Below are 15,690 nucleotides of genomic sequence, written 5' to 3'. Positions count from 1 at the left end.
CCCCCCGAGACTCCAGATGGTGGACCTGAATCGCCTCCAAACTGTACGTAAGTCTTTTTCCATGGCCTCTCCGAACTCCTCCCATGCCCGAGTTTTTGCCTCAGCGACCACCCGAGCCACAATCTGCTTGGACTGCCGATACCTTTCGGCTGCTTCCGGAGTCCCACAGGTCAAAAATACCCAATAGGATTCCTTCTTCAGCCTAACAGCATCCCTCACCGCCGGTGTCCACTAGCAGGTTCGAGGGTTGCCTCCACAACAGGCACGACAACCTTACAGCCACAGGTAAGCCGCCTCGACAATGGAGGCATGGAACATGGCCCACTAGGACTCAATGGGCCTCATGCAAGAACCGTTCGTACGCACAGATTTGTTCTTAAGTTGTGCGTACGAGTGATTTAGGAGAATTTGTGGCATTCACCAATGTTTTCGTATTCTAAGATTTTTTTCAGATACGAACAAAATTCTCATGTGGTCCAGACCTGTCGTATATTTTACCAGCAGTCAGTCTGCTGTTATCCAGACGGATTTTCCTCCCTAGTAACTTTATATTTTGTTAGTTTGAAGATATTTTGAGTTGAAAATAAATTACACTCCATAATTTTGTTGACAATAGGCTAGTCTGCTTGAATTAGAGTTGTAATTTTAAATGTAATAGTTTAGACTAACAATTTAAATTGTCCGTCTGGCCGGCTTATCCGGGATCAGGTCTCGGTGGCAGCAGCAGAGAGACCCAGACTTCCCTCTCCCCAGCGACACTTTCCAGCTCGTCCTGGGGGACTCCGAGACATTCCCAGGCCAGAGAGGATACATAATCCCTCCAGCGACTCCTGGATTTTCTCCAAAGTGCCAGACATATTTTGAAAACATTTTAAAATGCTTATTTCAGAACCACAACTGAGACCACGCGCGGGGGGCTGGGGGTGGGGGGTACAGTACGTGACTTTGCGGCTTCTGAATAAATGAAAATGATTTAACACAGTTAATACATTTAGCTGCTCATTTTATTCCATAGCTGACCTACTAAAAATGACAGATTTTCTTTTCTGGATCTCTTGACAGCAGGTCTTCAACCTCTGAACTCGTAAAGTTCTTCATTTTAATTTTCGCTGTCATTTTCATGAATGGACACTTCCTTGTATCTGAGGTAGGAAACATAGCCTTATATGGTGTTTTTGGGGTGGTAATTATGCTAATCTCTCGCGTGCACGAGCAGCTGGATACGAACAGGTGAATTTACGCAGCTCATTTACACACTTTTCCTGAAGATAGAAGAGTTTGTTGAATCTGACGTGGCATGTTCGTACGAACCCTTTGTACGAACAAAGAGAAATTTAGGATAAGAATACGAACACGTTCTTGCATGAGGCCCAATGCCCCCCACCTCCCCCGGAACGTGTTCAAAGTTCTCCCGTAGGTGTGAGTTGAAGCCCCATCTGATGGGAGACTCTGCCAGATGTTCGCAGCAGACCCTCACTTTACATTTGGATCTGCCAGGTCTGACCGGCATCCGCCCCCACCACCGGAGCCAACTCACCACCAGGTAGTGGTCAGTTGACAGCTCCGCCCTCTCTTCACCTGAGTGTCGAAGACATGCGGCTGCAAATCAGATGAAAGGACAACAAAGTCTATCATCGAGCTGCATCCTTGTGTGTCCTGGTGCCAAGAGCCCACATGGACACCCTTATGCTTGAACATGGTGTTCGTTATGGACAATCCATGATGAGCACAGAAGTCCAATAACAGAACACCACTCTGGTTCAGATCGGGGGGGGGGGGGGGGGCAGTTCCTCCCAACCACGCCCCGCTAGGTCTCACTGTTATTACCCACGAGAGCATTGAAGTCCCTCAGCAGAAAGATGAGAACCCCCGTTAGGAGCGCTCTCCAGCACCCCCTCCAAGGACTCCAAAAAGGGTGGGTAATCTGAGCTGCTGTTAGGCGTATAGGCACAAAAAACATTCATGACCCATCCCCCCACATGTAGGAGGAGGGAGGGTACCCTCTCGTTCACCGGGGTGAACCCCAACGTACAGGCACCAATATGGGGTATGTCCAAGTATAAGTATGCCCACTCCTGCTTGGCACCTCCAGAGTGGAAGAGTGCCCAACCCCTCTCAAGGAGACTGGTTCCAGAGCCAGAGCGGTGCATTGAGATGTGTTTGACTATATCTAGTCATAACCTCTCAACCTCACCTCGCTCCTTCCCCACCAGAGAGGTGACATTCCATGTCCCTAGAGCCAGCTTCTGTAGCTGAGGATCAGACCGCCACATCCCCCGCCTTCGACCACCGCCCAACACACAATGCACTGGACCCCTACGGCCCCTCCCACAGATGGTGTGCCCGAAGGGGGACCCACGTCTCCTCTTCTGGCTGTGCCCGACCGGGCTCCATGGGTGAAGGCCCGGCCACCAGGCACTCGCCAACATGCCCCACCTCCAGGCCTGGCTCCAGAGTAGGGCCCCGGTGACCCGCGTCCGGACAAGGGAACACTAAGTCCATCTGTAGTACTCATCATAGGGGTCTTTGGGCTACGCTTTGTCTGATCCCTCACCTAGGACCTGTTTGCCTTGGGTGACCTAACCAGGGGCATAAAGCCACTGACAACATAACTCCTAAGATCATTGGGACACTCAAATCTCTCCACCACAATAAGGTGGCAGCCCAGGGAGAAGATAAAATCAAATACCCCAAATGAGCAAATTCCATGATATTCCATGTTTTATACTGGATACCATTTTGTGTTAATTCCGTGATTCCATTTGCATTTTCCACATTGCAGAAATCAAAGGGTCCTACATATCTCAGTCCTTTTTTATTATTTTTTTACACACCTGAGAAATTTTTCCACATACCCCCTGTAATATGCTCACATATCCCAAAGGGTACATGTACGCCTGGTTGGGAATCACTGTGTTGGGGGCTTTTAAATCTCTTTGCTTCATACATGCCACTACCTACATACATTCATTCAAGTCTGACACAGACACTGACTTTTTGTTGAAATGTTTTCTGTCAGTAAAGCAGCTAAACTTTCTAAAAGTACTTTTATTAGCTTCTCAATCCCACCTCTGCATTTATTTTTATTTATTTATTTTTTTGTACAAACACATTTACACAAACATCACGTCACTCACATCAAATATCCCCATCTTCCTACACACTGCTTTGTGTATTCTCCATGGAACAGCAGTGTGTTTTGTCAGGGTGCCCTTGTGTTGTGCGGCAGGCAGAACAATCACCGAGACAGCGGAGATAAACCGCTTGTAGGTGTTTTGAGTTTGTTTGTTTAGTCTCATAAACTCGAGGCACGTCTGGCCTTTGCTTGCATAATGCTACAGTAGGGCATCACTTGCTGGCCCACGGCGACAGTTGCTAGGGTTACCAACAGGTCGGCCATAACAGTAGTGAGGACTAATGAGTTTAAAGCTCCCATCATCCCCTGGGTCAACTTCACTTTACTTCTCTATCACACACAAATATGTTCTCCTGTACTCTGCCCTGTAAAAGTAAATACCTGTATTGGAGCAAATGACGGAACATTTCAAAATTGTATTTTACAGCTTGGTGCACACACGCACCCTGCAGTAGCATTCTCCAATGAGCTGTGAGTCACCCAGACCGTTGCAGTATTCTGTCCTCTGCAACACACATGGTTGCTGGTTTCAATCCAGCTTGACAAACAACGTCAGACTGTCTGTTACGAGCTGTGAGTCCAGAGCTCGTCGCAGATCCTTCACTGTGATGATCATCTGCTCTGACACATCATACCTCACATCGTCCGCACTCATTAAATGTACTGTAGTCGCTCATCTCATTTCTGTCCATCTGTCTCTAGACAGTGGAGCAATATAACACTCATGATGCATGGGCCATTAGGTGTTGTTTTGCCTTCTGGGCACAGATCTACAGTAGAAAATTACAAATGTTTATTAAGATAATAACCCTGTGAGTGGAACTGTATGTGCCATTTATTTACAGTGTGCTTGTGATGTTGGCTGTATGTTTCCTCTTGTACTGCACACACTGATTACTTCTACTTTTGTGTACACACTGTTTTTTATCTCTTCTCATTTATAGGATGACGATGATGTGGAAGATGACATGACTCTTAGAGAGGTAAGAGACTAACTTTAGACAAGAACTTTACAACCACTGAGATCTGTCATTTAGCCAATAAAAGAACAGATTGTAATGTAGTAAATGTAAAACAAAGAATAAAATGGTTAAATGTAAGGTAATTCATAATTTATCCCCAGCTCCTCTCTCAGAGTTTATCGGTCAGAGAAATAGCAGTGACCGTGTGACGAGAGGTTCTGTTAGAGGAGACTGTGTTGTCCCTTTGAGGAGAAGCACCTTTGGTCAGTCAGTTTGGTCTGTGAGAGGTGCTTGGGAATGGAACTCCCTACCAGATGAAATAAGACAGCTATCAACCTGTAGGTCTTTCACTAAGCATCTTAAAAAATGGCTTGCTGATTCTTACATCTGCGAACACTAAATATTAGCTGTATTTAATGTGTTGTATTGTGTGTTTTTTATGATTAATTTCCTACTCTTATTTATTGTATTAGTACTGTATTTTATTCTTGTATCATGCTGCTTTTTAACATCATGGCCAGGGGACTACAGATGAAAAATAGCTGTTTGGCTAATTCTGGCTTTTTTAACTTATGGATTGTCATATGTTTTATTAAATTGCACTGTCCCCTTTTAAATAAATAAATGAAAATGAAATGTTTAAATGGCTTTTTAACTATGAATGTATACTTCAGTCAGCAATAATCAGGATTAGTGGTGCAGCAATATGAAAATTTCAGCCGATATCGATGTCTGATATAATTATTGCTGTTATGGCCGGTAACCAATATTTACTGATATTACACAAACACACAAATTATAATATACATATACACACAAATACACTTGGGTCTTTTTTTGATAACGTAAATAAATAACCAGACCTGACATGGCTCTCTACTTCAGTTATTCCTGGCTGAAAGCATCAATATCACTGTCATGATCAAACAGATGCAGCTCAACCAACCATCCCCCCTCCCAAAACAGAAACACAAAGCTAAAAAGTGGGAAATCAATACTGGACCTTAATATAGGCCCAGTTTTACATATCAGACCGATACCGATATTCTAAAAAATGACCAATATCGGCCGATATCAATACAGATATATTGTGCATCCCTAGTCAGGATCATGTCTGCATTTTTATTGTGCGAGTCAAAAGCTGAAAAGTTTGGGAAATGCTTTAGATGAGCGTTTTTATCTGATAACTACATAATTTAAAATAAGTCACAAATGCATAGATATTATTCCATAAAACATGCAGTAATTTCATTAAATGACCGGACACTATAGTTTAAGAAATTTTAGTAAAAGTTTTATGCTTGGACTGTTTTAACCCATATTAAATTTTTAGTAAGGGTTGATAACTTCCTTAGATGACTGGGCAGCACAACGGCTCAGTGGTTAGCACCGACGCCCCACAGCAAGAAGGTCCTGGGTTTGGTCCCCGGTTTGTACCTGGGGTCTTTCTGTGTGGAGTTTTCATGTTCTCCTCGTGCTTGCGTGGGTTTTCTCCGGATACTCCAGTTTTCCCCACCCAACAAAACATGTACAATAGGTTGTCTTCAGGCCCAGGCCTGCCTTGAAAAAGAGATCTGAGATCTCAATGGGACTTGCCTGGTAAAATAATGGTAAATAAAAAAATTATTAAATAATAGATAAGTGATACTGGTCCAGGACAAAAACTCCTGTTGTTTTCCTTTAAGCTGTTAGTAAAATCCGTTAAGTTTTTGAAACATGAATTTGTATAACTGACATCTCAGTTTGCACCTGATGACGTCCCAGTCTGACAGACCAGGCTGTTCAGTTTTTACAGTATGCCCTGATAGGTCAGTTACCCTGGAGTCTTATATTTTTGGATATGACATCATTCATAATTCATCCATCAACATCACCTCTCATTTCCTGTCTGTCTGAGGCACATTCCTCATACATTCTCCTTCCATCACCATGTTTTCCTGCAGAGTCACTCCTCAATCCTCCTCCTGCCTTTTTCAACAGCTGTGTTACTTCAAGTTTCACTTGACATCATTCAGAGCTCTGCCTGGTCCATTTATTTTCTGTGGACAGACGTCATTTGGTAGATGGTAGTTTGAAATATTTCATGTCTTTGTCTTCTGATTACTGACTGACACTACTCATAAAGACATTATGTAATCAGTTTGTGTAGCTGTAGTCTTTGACTCTAACAAATTATGCTGCAGTTTGATTTTGCATTTTAACTTATGAAAAATACACTGAAAATTACTGATCTGTTTGATTTCCAGATAACAGAATGGGAGGAGAAGCAGCTTGATGAGCAAGTCGACTTCAACACCTGCAAGATAGACCCCGCCCCCTTCCAGCTGGTGGAGCGCACATCGCTGCACAAGGTCTGATTGGACATACAGCTGCTGCTAACCACTCTGTCTCTCTGACTGCAACACTAATTAACCTTATTTTCAAAGTCTGTGTTGTTTTGGGTTTTCACATCTCCACCCAAAGTTGAGTTCAGACATGGGGAAATTAATTTCAATATTTATTAAAATTTCTCGACATGCTGTATAGCATTCTAAGCTTTAATTAAACAAATGTAATTTAATCAAATTTAATTAATTATTTAATTATTTAAAATTTTAATTAATCAAAAACAAATATTGCAGATCAGAATATTGTAAGTTTATTCTGGATATGTATACTATAGCCTGATAAAAACCAGCCCCTTGTCCTTTGCTTTGTACAGAGGGTCTGGAACCTCAGCTGTTGAAGCAATTTCTTACTCTGTTAAAGTTTAACGATTAGATCTGATTTATCCAGTCACTAACATTTGGGCCATGACATATGTAGTGCATCAGCTCGACCATGAAGGAAGCTAAGCTAAGAAGCGAAATTGCGTTCACCGTAAACAACCATCCCCTACTGGGAAGAGAAAAGTACCAAGCCGAACAAGACGGCTGTAAATGAGAGCTGCAAGCATTGTGAAACGAATCTAATTTAATTTGGAACCTTATCAACATGGACTGGCTTCATTCACTTCCTCCACCTCCATTGCTAAATGGCAGACTAAAAAGGCGCAGAAAATTAATGTTGTCATTCACAACTCTTCCTTCTGTTCTGTGATTGGTTGAAATTCTACTGACAATCCTTGTCTATGGGAGAAACCCCAGATGGAGCAGAGAAGGGAAACTAGAATTTAGCGGGACTGTGTAGGGAGGCAAGGGCCAGGCTAGTATAACTACAGTGATCACAAAAATCTAAGCTGCGTTGTCAAGTTCATTGCGGTTTTACTCGATAAAACAGCAAACATCATGAAAACAGCAAATGGAACATGAAAATATGATTCAAACGTAAACTTTAGCAAATAGAGCATTTGTGTCCTGCACGATGTTTATATGATGTCAGCCAGTATTTTTTTACTGTCCACCGACAGAAAAAACAATTTGCACTCAGGTGCATTTAATTTCTAGGCCCATGCATCACATGGGGTGCTGTTTTATGGCTGCTGTACAGCTTGTAGTAAACTCAGCTAACATGATGTAAAACCATAGAATGTAATTATCAGGAGCTGAAAGTGCCAAGCTACTTTAATACCAAAAAAATGCCTTGATTGGTGCTCCAATTCTATACTTGCAATCAGAAGTTCTGACAAACTTAGACAGAAACATTCAGCTTTTATCCAACAAGCAATGTAAATTTAGTCAAACCTACCTTAGATTTTTTTTCATTTTATTCTTTTATTAATTTTTTTGAGGAGTGATAAACAGTGAGGGAAAAAAAGTTCTTCATGGTGGAGTTGAAGTGAAAGTGCAGCATAACAAAAAGATGCTAGTGGTTGTGTTGTTTTAGTTCCTTTATTGCAGCACATTTATTTACCCTGGAGGAAGTTCTGTCTTCAGCACACACACACACACACACACACACATACACATACACACACACACACACACACACACACACACACACACACAGAGTACGGCCACACAAACACAACTGAGAGCTGAAATACTTCCTCTCTAAGTATATGTGCACAGAAGAACTTTGGCTTGCCAGCGGTGGTGGCAGCACCTAATGTCCTCCATTTATAACACCACATTCTTTCTCCAACATCCTCAGGACTCGCTGTGAATACTCTTTAAACATTTAAGAGCGGGATCCTGCACCAATCCATCTCATGCCCCTCCCTCCACTGCACAATGCAACAAATCCAAACACACGTACACCCTCCACATTGAACACTGCCTCTGCAAGCTGCTGCATGTGTTGATAGTTCTTTTTATCTGGCTTTTATATGTGTTTGTTGTGTGTTTGAAATTATTTTTGTCTTGAAATATTTACTGTACATAACTATTTTCTGTCACTGTTAAGGGGTTTTGGTTTAACTTGCAGTTGTGTATTGAACATATTGCCTTTTAGGGCTAAAAAAGTAAATCTCAGTTTCAGGATTTTCATCAAAAAATATATATTTGGAAGCTGGATCACTGTTGCAGACAACAGTCCCAATATTTATAAATGTACAAGAGCAGAAAAGTGAAAAACTGGGAACATCTAATGAAAATTTAGTAAATATAAGATTCAAGTTTGAAACAAAAGATTTACATTTTTTAGCTGATTAGCTAAAAAGTATTCTGATACTCTATCAGGGACCATTCTTGTGGCATCATTGGTACACTCGGGACATTTGTGTTACATTGTAAGTATTTGAGCTGCATTCTGTTTGATTCCTGCTGATTCCAAATAAGTGTTACTGGAACTCACATCCTAGCTTCTGATTTTCTGTTGTAAAAAGCTTTGCAGAACCAGGAGTGGTTAAAAGCATGGACTAGCTAACATTTATTTGACTGTTCCTCCCAGGGGCAGACTGGCATACGGGGCTACCGGGGAAATCCCCGGTGGGCCAGTGGTTTGGTGCCTGTGAACCGGCCCACAAGCTTAACCACCGGCCCCCCGCCCGTCGTCTACGCAGGGCGGGGGGGTCGGTGGTTCACTTCAGCCCCTGAACCACCGGCCCAGACGCAGGTCAGAGGGACAGTGGTTCAGTCCGAAGTGAAGGCTGAAGTGAGCCTGGAGTGAACCACTGGCCTCCCACGCGCGGTTCGTCTGTGCAGGGCGAGTGCGACATCAAGGAGCAACAGGTTCTGGGGCGCTGATGTTTTTCTGGGTTCATTGTGCTCCAAACTATGCCATATCAGTTGACTTCTACCTCTCCTCAGCACCGGTCAGGCCGATCATACCGCACAGCTGATTTGCGCTGCAGGGCACCACCTGAACTGAGCCGATGATGAAGAGCGGAGATCAGAAAAACTAGTCCCAATAACCCCTGGCGGGCTACTAAAACAAGCAGTGGCGCTTATTAAAAAGTAATCATTCACAAAATTAATGCCTTGTCCCTATTAGTGCCGCATAAATTAAATCTTCATTTGTCTCTGACATCCAGCAGAGAGATGCGCTGTGCAGTGGCTCTAACGGGGCCAAGAGGCATCGATCAGAAAACTTCCCCCATAAAGCTCAGCCCATGACAACAAATCAGCTCTGTGCTTACTAATAACTCAGAAGAAGAATTTGAAAAGTCTGGTCCCAGCTAGATCTAACAGAGGTATGCAGTGCTCCAGCTCGTCCTTTCACTGTAGATGGTCACGGGGGGCTGTGCCCCACCATTTTTATCCTCTTGAGTCCCAAGCTTTGTGCTTATTTAAATCATTCCCAGCTATTAAGATTAGTAGAACCTTTTAAATATAAAATGTTTTTTTGAAAAACTAAGAATTAAAAATCTAAATATATATTTTACTTAAATTAAAAAATAAACTTAAAATAGTTCATCTGAAAAAAGACAACTAGTACAAAATAAATGTCCTCAATATCAGAATGAAGCTTTTCATGAGGTTAGAGGCTTTAAATAAATCAATATTTTAAGCTATATATATATATACTGGACTTCTATTTTGAAACTGTAGATGTTTCTCTTCCAGTCAGGGAGGCTTTGTCAGTTGAAAATGTTTCTAGTACTGGGAGCTTTAGAGCTTCATGAAGGTCTACATACGTATATAATTTTTTTATCTGGATGACTGTTGAGCATCTTAATAAGCATCATAGATAAAACATTTGGTAACTCATTGGCTCAGTTGGTAGTGGTACTTGTTTTTCAGTTGCTGGATCAAATCCCAGCCTGGAACCTTTTTGGGTGGTKTTTACATGTTCTCCCTCTGCATGAATTGATTTGTTCTCAGTATTCCAGTTTCCTCTCACAGAACAACAACCTGCACCTTAGCTTCACAGGTACACACTGTACATCTCAAATAAATGCTTTGTAAATGTATTTATTTTGAACAAAATCATGTTCAAGTCTGAGTATTTTCAACAGCCTTTGAAATTGGGCCAGTCTGTCGGGAACTCCCGGGCCACGTTTTCTCCCCAGTCCGCCCCTGGTTCCTCTATTCAAATTATAAGATTATTATGATTGTCTGGCTATTAAAAGAGCTGCAGGGTCCTTTTGTGGTCATTTATCGCTCTCATAAAGAGTTTTAATTAAACATGCGGACATGGTGTTGATAAAGACTGATAGATTTCTGCAGCACCCACAATGTTTTCTATCTTTACATTCAAATAATATTTTTCCTCTTTAAGCAGCAGTTTTTTAGCATTAGGGGTTAAAGTGCCTGTGACATCCTTCAAAGACAAAAGGTCAAAGAAAGCATCTTTATACTTAAGAAAATAGCCATAGTATACATGATTTTACTCATTTTGTCACATAACTGGCCTATTTTCTTTTAAATTTGGCTCAGCCAAAGTGAAACAGGAAGTGACATCAAAGGGGAACTCATTAATAAAATAAACTCGGTCTTTAAACTTTAACTCTTTGTCTCTCTTTGATAGCGACTAAAAATAATCTAAAGAAACTTCAGATCTACTACAGTCTGTGTTGTTAGCTTTTGTAGCAACGCTCTGTTTGCATGCAGACATTCCCCTTTGACATCACTTCCTGTTTCTTCACATGACAACATCTCATCAACTGTTCATCTCAGTGGCATGAAATTTGTTTTGCAATAGTGTGTGTTGTCAATGTTATATTTCCAAAAAAGCTTTCATGTTCATAGCAAGAAATTGATGTCGCAAGCACTTTAAGCAGGACAGTTTTAGTGTTTGATCTAGTGCAAGATCCAAAGTGGCTTTATCCAATTAACTACACATTTAGATGAATATATTGAGAACTAAGTCTTGGATAATTAAAGTCAGTGGTGCCTTTCTCTAAATGAGCTCAGTTTCCAGACAGAAGCTCTTTTCAGTGCTGTCCATGTTTTGCTCTAACGATTCATTCCCTCTTTTTCTTTTCTATAGACTCACACCATTTTCTCCCTGCTGGGTCTTGATCATGCCTACGTCACCAGCATCGGCCGCCTTATTGGGGTGGTTTCCCTCAAGGAAGTAAGTCTCAGTGTTGTCATTTTGCTTCTTTCTTTGAAATTTTCAAACATAATTATATTGCATTCATTCATTGAGGAAAAGCTTTGCTTTCTGAATATTCATTGTAACAATATTTTATGTCATTTCCACAAACACCATATTGTTTTGTTTTTTTATTTTTTGAATTCATTTAGAACTGCTGTCACTGCTGTTGTCATTCACACAAAGACCTTTCTATTATAAACAGTGACAGAACAAAGCAGCTAAAATTTGCCATCTCTATTGTCTGTTCTTTGCCCACGTTCTTCTCTTTCCTCCTCTCCTGCCTCACAAACAACTGCAAACCGTGCACACTCTCAGGAAGTGGAAACATGATTGTTTCTAAATGCAGCACTGTGTTCCAGTTCCTGACATTTGAAATTATTTTCAAAAAAACTAAAAGTTCATCCTCTTCATGTTGGCATATTGCAGCCTCTCTGCTCTGGTTAAGAGTTTTGGGAATCTTTTTGCAGTGCTTTTTCTCCAACCCACAGTAGGCAGGTTATATTTCATTCACTGCTGCCACAGAATGTGATTCTTCCAAATACACATCAGCTGAGTGACAAATATAATAGAACATTATGAACATTCATTAAAAGTAGTATCTCATTGATAAAGGGATGTAAGTACAGTCCATTTTATTGTTTAAATTTAGTCAGTAAATCATTAGAAAGTTCTCTTTTTTCATATGGGACATATTTTCCATTTGAAACATTTACATAAAATAAAATAAAATATGTAAGAAAATATTCAAATTAAATTTATTTATTGTTTTAATTATTTAGTTTCTCAGAGTAGGAGTTCTACCAACAATAACCTGCTGACTGAACAATAACTCTAGATATTTCTGTACATTATTACTCTTCATTGCAACTGGACAGTGACTGAACATTAAATGGGGATTAATTAGAACAACATGACTGCTTTAGAATAATGCAGCACCAAAATCTTGCCTGATAAACACTAATTTTGTTTTATATTTATGTATATTGGCTAACCTTTTTTTGGCTCTAAAACTTAAAACACTAAAAAGAGGTCCAACCTTGAAGCCCTGGGCTTATCAAGCCTACATTCTGTGTCACCACATAGTTTTCACTCATTTACCAACATCTGTTTGGCTGCAGTATAAATTGCACCAGAGAGAAAATCCTTGAAAATATGTTGTCCTTCTTGGAACCAGCCCTCAGAATCAGAACCAGAATGCATTAATTGTCGATATGCAGCTGTAATGGAAGTGAATGTGCCTGCAAACTAAAATAAATACAGTAACAACACCATGTGAAAGCAATAAAATCAGCCAATGGAACAACAACACGTAGGTATGAGCCATTAACATGCAAATCACACTGTTGGTGTTACAAATATATGCACATGGAGATTTGTAACAAAGTATTGTTCCAGAAATTTTAATAGTTGTCTAAATCCCTAGGGTGCATTTAGAAGGGTTTTGTCCAAAAGCAACTTTCAACTGTACATTAAATGTTTTCCTTGCCTGGACCAGTTACTGTACAGCATTGTCAAAGAAAGTTCTCTTCTTGATGAAATACAGTCTTTAGGTTCTCTTCCAAACCACGCTCGATATTTCACTATGGGAAGCATCTTCAGGTGTGATCAATCATGGAAGCTCGAACACTACCATGTCTGTCACTGACAGAACAATGCGCCCCACCCCACCACCGCCCTTTAATAAACGCCCTTGCCCAACACGAAGGTCAAAGTAGCTCCTCAGCGGTCCTGGACCTGGACTACTCATTTAACTGTTTGTTGACTGAGCCATCAAGGTTTGTCCAGAACATGGAATTTTCTGGTATTTGGACCTGTCAAGAAAAATACATTTTCATAAAGGTTTAGGCAGGTGGGAGCCAGGTAGAAGCCAAAAAAACTTACTTTTGTTGCAACCTAAGGCTGTCAAAGTTAAGTACTAGCAGGATGGCTACAGCCGGTCCCTCTCGGGGGAGTCTGGGGGCGGCAAGGCTAGGGATGTTTAGTCCCACTCTTGCCTAGCCCCCTACAGATTAGCAATCTCTGTAAAAGATCCACATCCACTTTGCATTGTACGCCTCAGGGTGAAGCATGCGCAGGAGGCGCTGGCCGACCCTGGCTCATGCGACCACTATTGCGCCATGCCACCACAGATTTTACAAAGACATCTGTGCATTGTGGCAGCCTTAAAAGCCAACCCATGTCTTTTTGAGGTATAGATGCAAGCTGGAAGTAAGTCCGGTGGTGAGACGAGCATAGTTGGTCCCCATACACAAAACTGAATATTTGGACCTTGAAATAAACACTGTCTTTTTCTAAATTTTGCTGACAAGGGAAAGAGTGGAAAATTTTTCTAGCACCTCTCTGTGTTCCGCAGGGAAATTGTTATGGTTTATGGTGAGTGGGGATGTATAAAGAACCCTTATAAATGGGGACCTCATAAGTGGGCCCACTGCTCTCCCTAAAAAGACACTGAGCTTTATTCAAACCTTTGAGTCCCTCGAATGAAAGACACAAGGTTAGAAACACAGTGTTCTGAGCTTCTTGGGATCCATGAAGAGATCCCTAAGATTTTTTTTCCTTTGACTACTCAGAGCCAGGCAGTGGCCCAAGTAGTGCAAAGAAGTCTCTAATTCAATGCCACAGGCATCACAGACCATTGTCATGGAATCCCAACACCACTTTCTGGTGGTTAAGAGGGTTGTGCTCAGTTAAGACTCCAACCAGTGTACTTAGAGTTTTCCTTGTCAGGGTAATGAGAACTTTCCCAAACTTTAAGGCTCCCACATACTCAGGCATACTGTGTGTGCAGTCACGGACTCAGCGCATATTGTCTGCGGATGTTAGAGACTTGATACTCGAGCATACTCACCGCTTGACAAATTTTTTAATTTCTTGGAATTTCAGTCATGATATCAAGGACAAGGAGGAAGAGAGAGTTTGCATTTTAGCTTTAAAACAACAGAAGAAAATAACTGATCTGAGCTATTTCCTCCCATGAATTTGTTGCTCGCTGAAAGTCTTTAGATTCCTTCATTGATCTTCATAAAGTTTCTGTGTTTTCTAATCTCCTCCACGGAAGTCTCTTCAAATGTTGTTTTGTTTTTACTGTTTGATGGGACTACAGATGTAAAGTAGCATTAGGCTAAATCTGGTGTGTAGAGATAACCCCCTGTCAAAAATCATGAATATGATTTTAACTGAGTTTCTCTTCCCAGTTCGAAGATGGTATCTGTTGAAGCAAAACAACCAATCACCACAATACACAGAAAACACACAAAGTTGTTCCAGTTTATTTTGGCCAGTTAAAATTAACTGACTTTTATTAAAGAGAGTAATATTGGGTGATTAATATGTGGTTACATACAATCAAATAATAAATGGGCTCTCACTACGTTATTGTTTCTACTTTAAACAATTTGTCTAACAGTATTAACTAGGCAAAAGCAGATTAATTTATGTACCAAAGGGTCGGGTCAGTGTGTGTGTGTGTGCGTGCATATGGATGAGGAGAGAGAGAGTGTGGGAGAGACAGAGACAGAAGACAAACAAATAGACAAAATAGATCTTTTAAGGTTCTAAAGGTTTTTAAGGCTAGATTATGTTAAGCTGTGAGTGAATGGGCCTGGGACCAAGATGAGCCAACGTTTTAGCTTTTACCGTAGTCCGGAGACCTTTCACACGAGACCAGACGTAGCTCTGGGAAGATGCTTGTAGGACAGCATATGCCGGGCATCTCTTGGTCAGGCGAACCGGCAAACAGGTTCTTTTCATGGACTCGGTCTTTCAGCAACATGGCGGTGGTTCAAAACCAGCAGGTCGACCAGGAACTCAGGAATCTGAAGAACTCACAGCAGGATGATGTTTCAGGTTTCTGGGCTGAGCAGCCCGACACAAAATGTTGTATTTCCTTGTAAGAAAAATAAGAAAATTATGCTGCAAGGTGAACTGGAAACATTGCTGGTTTCCAGTATAGTAAAAGAGGGAGGCAGCTGGGCAGAAGACCAGCGTCAGACCCCACAGGGCACAAGCAGACAGACTGAGGCAGAGGAAGTAACTGTAAGGTTTTAAAGATACAGGAAGGAGTGTGTGTAAGGGTGTTATCTGTAGGTGGCCAGTGTATTGGAGTTCTCACGAGAACAGAAGCGTGTGAGTGTGTGTGTGTGTGTGTGTGTGTGTGTGTGTGTGTGTGTGTGTGTGTGTGTGTGTGTGTGT

General features: G+C 41.4%; 1 protein-coding gene across 2 annotated transcripts in view; it reads left to right on the top strand.

Annotated features, from left to right (window-relative positions):
- The window catches only part of clcn2b (chloride channel, voltage-sensitive 2b), a 274,822-nt gene that overhangs the window by 251,236 nt on the left and 7,896 nt on the right, over positions 1-15,690 (top strand). For both annotated transcript variants that reach the window (XM_014023466.1, XM_014023465.1), the window contains exons 20-22: positions 4,081-4,119; positions 6,345-6,449; positions 11,389-11,475. In XM_014023466.1, coding sequence (XP_013878920.1) covers positions 4,081-4,119; positions 6,345-6,449; positions 11,389-11,475 — 231 coding nt within the window. The remainder of the gene's footprint in view (positions 1-4,080; positions 4,120-6,344; positions 6,450-11,388; positions 11,476-15,690) is intronic.

Source organism: Austrofundulus limnaeus, unplaced genomic scaffold, assembly GCF_001266775.1.
Source record: "Austrofundulus limnaeus strain Quisiro unplaced genomic scaffold, Austrofundulus_limnaeus-1.0 Scaffold371, whole genome shotgun sequence".
Classification (NCBI taxonomy): Eukaryota; Metazoa; Chordata; class Actinopteri; order Cyprinodontiformes; family Rivulidae; genus Austrofundulus; species Austrofundulus limnaeus.
This window is presented reverse-complemented; position numbering and strand designations above follow the sequence as displayed.